This window comes from Phragmites australis, chromosome 3 (genome assembly GCF_958298935.1).
Source record: "Phragmites australis chromosome 3, lpPhrAust1.1, whole genome shotgun sequence".
Taxonomy (NCBI): domain Eukaryota; kingdom Viridiplantae; phylum Streptophyta; class Magnoliopsida; order Poales; family Poaceae; genus Phragmites; species Phragmites australis.
This window is the reverse complement of record NC_084923.1, coordinates 36,886,876-36,892,696: the sequence shown is the minus strand read 5'-3', so window position 1 is coordinate 36,892,696 and position 5,821 is coordinate 36,886,876. Positions and strand designations below refer to the sequence as shown.

The 5,821-nt window shown below is 49.3% G+C and overlaps 1 protein-coding gene across 1 annotated transcript; it reads right to left on the bottom strand.

Moving 5' to 3' along the window:
- Positions 1-268: 268 nt before the first annotated feature.
- On the bottom strand, positions 269-2,052 carry LOC133911172 (protein kinase PINOID-like). The gene has a single exon (XM_062353378.1). It carries the CDS (start codon positions 1,822-1,824, stop codon positions 442-444), a length of 1,383 nt encoding a protein of 460 aa, XP_062209362.1. The 5' UTR covers positions 1,825-2,052; the 3' UTR covers positions 269-441.
- Positions 2,053-5,821: the final 3,769 nt, after the last annotated feature.

The window sequence follows — 5,821 nt, the reverse complement described above, 5'->3', positions numbered from 1 at the left end:
TTGAACCCAAGTTACTGAATCACAAGTAGCTAGCCAGACAAATCCAGCGCAGCATGCTGCATACCCTGCCGCCCAGTCCTTGTTAATTTGCTCCAGGGCACAGGAGCACCGGTAGATTGCTGCACTGTCTTTTTTTTTTAATCCAAGAACGCGTTTTAACGCCAGCTAATTACGCAGTCCTCGATGCTGTAATTAATCTAGCTCTGTCATCTCATCATCATGGTATCATGCCGACATGTGCTGTTCAACTATGAATTGGCGCGCGCGGTAATTAAAAATAGATTGATTCATTAGTAATTAACAGTGTTGTACAGCAGTGCTAATGGAGTAGAGTAATTAGCTAGTCAACACAGGCATCTAGCTGGTTAGTCCGTGTCTTCACTTTTGATCGATCGACAGCAAAAATTCTAGCTTGATTTGGGCGCGCTGAACGAACGGGCGTCAGAAGTGATCGAACAGCTGCTGCACGTCGGCGGCGTTGTCGCACTGGTGCAGCGCGGCCGCCGGCGGTACGACGGGCGGCGCCGACGACCGCAGCAGCGCGAAGTTGAGGCCCTTGAAAAACGCGTGCGCCTTCACGTCGGCGGCGCCGCGCCGCGACCCGAGACGCGAGCGCGGGTCCTTGTCCAGGAGCCGCGTGATCAGGTCGCGTGCCGCGGCGTCCCCACCCCCGTGCGGCGCGGCGGGGAACTCGAGCGGGCGGCGCACGATGTTGCGGAGCGTGGCATCGTTGGTTTCGCCCACGAACGGTGTGCGCCCGTAGATCAGCTCGTAGAGGAACACGCCGTACGCCCACCAGTCCACGGCCGCGCCGTGCCCGCCGCCGCGCGCCACCTCGGGCGCCACGTACTCGTGGGTGCCCACAAAGGAGTTCGACTTCGCGTCCACCGGCTCCGCCACGAACTGCGGCCGAGGCGCCCTCGGCGCGGCCCGGCGCTTCCACCTCCTCAGCCGAAGGAGCTGCAGCTCTGGGATGGGGAGGCAGGTCGGTGCTGGTGCCTCGTCGTCGGCCCCGTTCCTCGCGTCCTCGAGCGCCGGCGACGTCGTTGACTCGAGCGACAGGTCGAAGTCGGTGAGCATGATGTGGCCGTCGGCTCGTATGAGCACGTTCTCCGGCTTGAGGTCGCGGTACACGATGCCCATCATGTGCAGGTACTCGAGCGCCAGGAGCACTTCGGCGGCGTAGAACCGAGCGGAGGCGAGCAGGAACCGGCGCCCGGGCATTCGGTGCCGGAGGGAGTGGAGGTCGCCTCCAGGGCAGAACTCCATGACGACGCATGAGAAGTCCGTGCCCGCGTCGAAATCCGCGAACATGGTGGGCAGGAATGGGTGGTCGAGCCGGCGCAGGACGCGCTTCTCGGCTGCCGCGCGGCCCAGTTTACCCTTCTTGGCGAGCGCGCGCCGGTCCACCACCTTCATGGCGTACGCGCACGACGCGGAACCACCGTCGGGCTGGCTGTTCTCGAGGCGGCAGAGGTAGACGGTGCCGATGTCCCCCGCGCCGACGCGGCGGAGGAGCGTGAAGTCCCGCGGGCCAAGCGGCGCCGCGGCGCCCCGGCCCCGGATGGGCGCCCAGGCCACATCGCTCGCGCGGTGCGGGCGCGGCGGGGACGACGACGGCGTCGCGGCCGACGACGAATCGAGGGAGAACGTCGACGAGCGGTCTGCCTGGCTGCTGCCCGCGCTGCTGCTCGCGGAGCTGACGCTGGAGGCCGCGGCGTCGAGGTAGGGCGACGACGGCGGCTCTAGCATGGCGGAGGCTTTGTTTGGAGGCTTGGGCGGGGGTGACGAAGACGCGGTGGGGGAGGAGGCCGGAGCGGCCATTAAATAGCGGGGCGCGGTTGCTTGCGTTGGATCGATAGATCTCGCGACTCGGTTTTTCTAACGGAGCTTTGCGCGTTCGGCGAAGGTGGTTGTAGGCAGCTTGGAGAGGTGGTGGGCGTTTTTATAGCGCGGGAGAGAGGAGAGGAGCTCGCGCCGGAGGGAGGGAGGCAGTGAGCAGCCTGAAGGGTCCAGGCCTGTGGGAATCCGGTGTCCACCTCCTTTCTTTGATAATGTCAGTGCTCCTTCGCCAACCTCCAAAAAAAAAAAAGATCCAGGGCTGTGGCCATGTGGATACGCCACGTTGTAGGCGACACATCAACTATATGTGGCGACACTTACACAGAATGTTCTTGTAGAATTGCAAACTCTTACATGACAAAATGGTTAGTGTGTACAGCTAGCCCGGCAGGGTTGCCCTAGACTCGATGTTGGCGTAGCGATGTGCACTAATTTTAGAGTTTGTGCATATTCAATATACTCTATTTAAACAAGTCGATACATGGGATAGATTTTATTTCTCCGTAAGGTTGTGTATGTATTAGCGCGATATATATATATATATATATATATATATATATAAAGTGGTTTCGACTTCGACGTAGTCTGCCCTTGCTCACGGTGTACGAATCTCAGTGTAGATCCATCGCGCTTGTCCATATGTGCACCTGACCTTATGGACAGGATTTGCTTTACCGTTGTACCGTACGGTCGCAGCACTACTCGTAGCACATGCATAGCATGTCACTCGAAAGAGGACGTGCCAGCTCGCGTAAAGCGTAGTGCACGAACACGGTCTCACTGCTAGGTGCACATGCTGTGTGTAACATGAAGGACGCGTGGTCTGGTTTGTCAGAGTGATTAGTCACTCTTCTTGTGACTCTCAAGCTTCACCTTGACCCTTAATATATCAATCAGCAGCAGCGTAATCCTTGTTAGGAAAAGTCAGGACAGCATAATAATCCGATCCAATGTGTGGTCTTTACTCTTTATTAGGCTTTACTTAAAGTGAAGCCATGGCATGGCGCAACGGCGGGGTGCCGGCCGGCTTCGCTGCTCTGGGTTGCCGCGGCTGGGAGCTGCCGAGATCGAGCTGCTCGTTGATGGAAAAGCCACGTTTTCTGGGTGACCTGCGCACGATCCGTTCGATACAAACTTTGATGATGAAGATTAAAAGCAGTGTTTTGTGAAAGTATATTTTACTAAACTAACTATTAAAGTTTTTAAATTTATAATTTAAAAGTTTTTTACAATTCAACTTTTTATAATTCTACTATCTGTAAACTGTTTTTTAAAATTTATAGCTAAAACAAATAGATTCATAAAAACGGTATATCCTCCTTCATGTTGTGTGCTTATCTTAGGATATGCAGGAGCTAGAATTATTTTATTTTATTATCAAAATATAAGAATCCTCCTTCATATGTAACGAACAGAGGTGGAAGCACGAAGTCACAATTCCTCCCATGACAATATATACAAGTCCTGGGAGAAAACAAAAGGTTTACGAATTCACGACCAAATCGCCGAGGAAGATTTGTAATCATGACCGAGTGTGATATGGCTTAGTTAGTGCGTTTCTTGTGATGAGTTTGACTGTTCAAATCTGAGGACGACAAAATTGAAGCCCGCAAAGATCGACCGCAAATGAAACGGAGGGTCCAGACTTAATCAAATCCACCAGCACATCATCTGCATGGCATGCACAACGTACCCCGGGAATTCCGTGCCATGCAAAGCCATCGATTCTCCGGCAGGGTCAGCAACAGCCACAGTCACGAGATATATGCCGAGCGATGCCAAGCGAGCGGGCGTCGCATCGCATCGACCTCGCGCGGCCCCATCGATCCCTCGCCGGATCCACAGACGAAATCCGACACCACCCAGTCCGTCCCATCCATGCGAGGTGCAACGCGAACAGCCGATCGATCCAGCGGGAGCTAGCGGGCGGAATCTCGCGGCGGCCAGCCCGCCCGCGCGCGCGCGCCTGCCGGCCGGCCGGCCTGTGCGGTGCGGGGAGGAGAATAAAGACGGGACGGGAGGCCGTTGGAGCGAGTGGTGCCGGGATAAGCCGCGGCAGGGGGGGCAGAGCATCGGTTCCGTCTGTCCCCAGCTGATGTGCTTGTGTGTCGTCCGCGCGGCCGCCGACGCCGACGTGGGAGGCAGCAAACAAGCGCATCTGAGGCGTCACATATCCGCGCTTCGTCTAGAAATAAGTAGAGCCTCATAGCCCGTGTCCACACCGGGTGTCCTGTAGTAGTCGTGTTTTGTTGAAATTAGTCAGACCACTGAGATCTTATTCACGCGTTGGACATTCTATCAGTATATGAAAGTAAAAAAATATATATATTTTGTAATGGGTATGCAAGTTGTGTGGCTCTAATGAACTAGTTATTATAACTGCCTTTATGATATTATCCTCAAGATTAGTGACTATTAGCCTTGTACCATTACATAGTCCTATACTTTGATTTATATTTTGTGAAAGCATAATAAGAGTCCCAATTTTTATTTTTAAACGATGTGTTGCAAAATTGTTAGCATTTAATGTGTTTAGATATTCAATTTAATTTTGGATCTGGTATTTCGACTAAGATAAACTTATCTATTAGTTTATTGGTGATTTCAATATTATTTTTAGATAGTCATACTAAAATATGAATATGAGGTAGATCTTGTTTTTACAACTCCATTAAATATAAGATTGCACATACTGGACTAAATACTATATCAGATTTTATATCATTTAATAGTTCTTTTAATTTCATATGGAAAATACAATATCTTAGGCCATCTAATGTTTGCAATATCTTAGGACATCTAAGATTACATGTAAAAGTTATGAATAAATTAGGTGGACCATAAACTGGACATATAACAATACCATCGTGATAGTTTTGTATCATGTAATGTTTGGAATCAGTGTGGCTTGATGGTAATATTACTTTTTTTCTCTATTTTATTGCCATATGTCAAGTCATTTTCTATAGCATCAGCAATACTTATAAATATTATACTCTTAATTTATCTTGATTCTTAACAATAAATTATATTCTATCTTGATCTATACATGCTCGAGCATGGATTATTGCTTGTTTTGATAGTCGGCCATAGAATTATATTGATCTTTTCTGTAATGTATGTGATATCTAAAGTAATCTTGTATAGTTACCGTATTTCATTTTTGGATCGTATATTTGTCTCGATCATAATAATACATACCAAGTTGATATCCTCTTTCGCTTATATGGAAATAATAAAGGATATTGCAAAGTCATAAATGCAAGGTGCAATATCGAAACTTCCCTCAGGCCTTCATCTCGACTTCATACTATGATGTCATGCTACCACTTTGGCGCACCAATATGACCCGTCACTGGTGCAGTATATTACAAGCCTATAAGTATAAGAGATAAATGGACCTAATATCAGTAGTGCTACTCTAGAATCTAACAATCTTGTGAATCACATATGAGGTGCCATATCAAGAGTTCTCTCTTCTTCGATAATACTGTGATCAGATAACTTGTATAAGTTTGTTTCAGCAATGGGCCTTCCACTTGAGAGCTTTAACGGGAGACACGGCAACGGCCATCTCCATGAGGGATAGATCCAGAGCCCAAACAACCTTTGGAACAATTGTGTTCTTTGCCCAAAAAATAATAACTTCAGTACAAAATTAAGAATTAGTTTTAAATTTACACAATTGTAATAGAAAATGAAATAATAAAAATGCACCAAACCGGTAGAAATAAACAAAGTACTATTGTGATATCAGCACTTTACCCCCTCCCCCCCCCCCCCCCCTTTGTGCTTGTTTTATCATCACAAGTGTCTGCAATATACTCTAAGACGACTCTAATAGGTCTCTTCGGAGACATCCGATAAAACGACTATGATAGTAATTGACAATCGGTTGAGGTGAACACAATCAGCAGGCCACATGAAAAGAGCAAGTGAGGAAGAGAAAATCACCATCCATCGTCAAGATGAGTCTCAC

Excerpts from the sequence above, each read along its gene's own strand:
- LOC133911172 (XM_062353378.1), bottom strand. The coding sequence starts at position 1,824 with ATGGCCGCTCCGGCCTCCTCCCCCACCGCGTCTTCGTCACCCCCGCCC.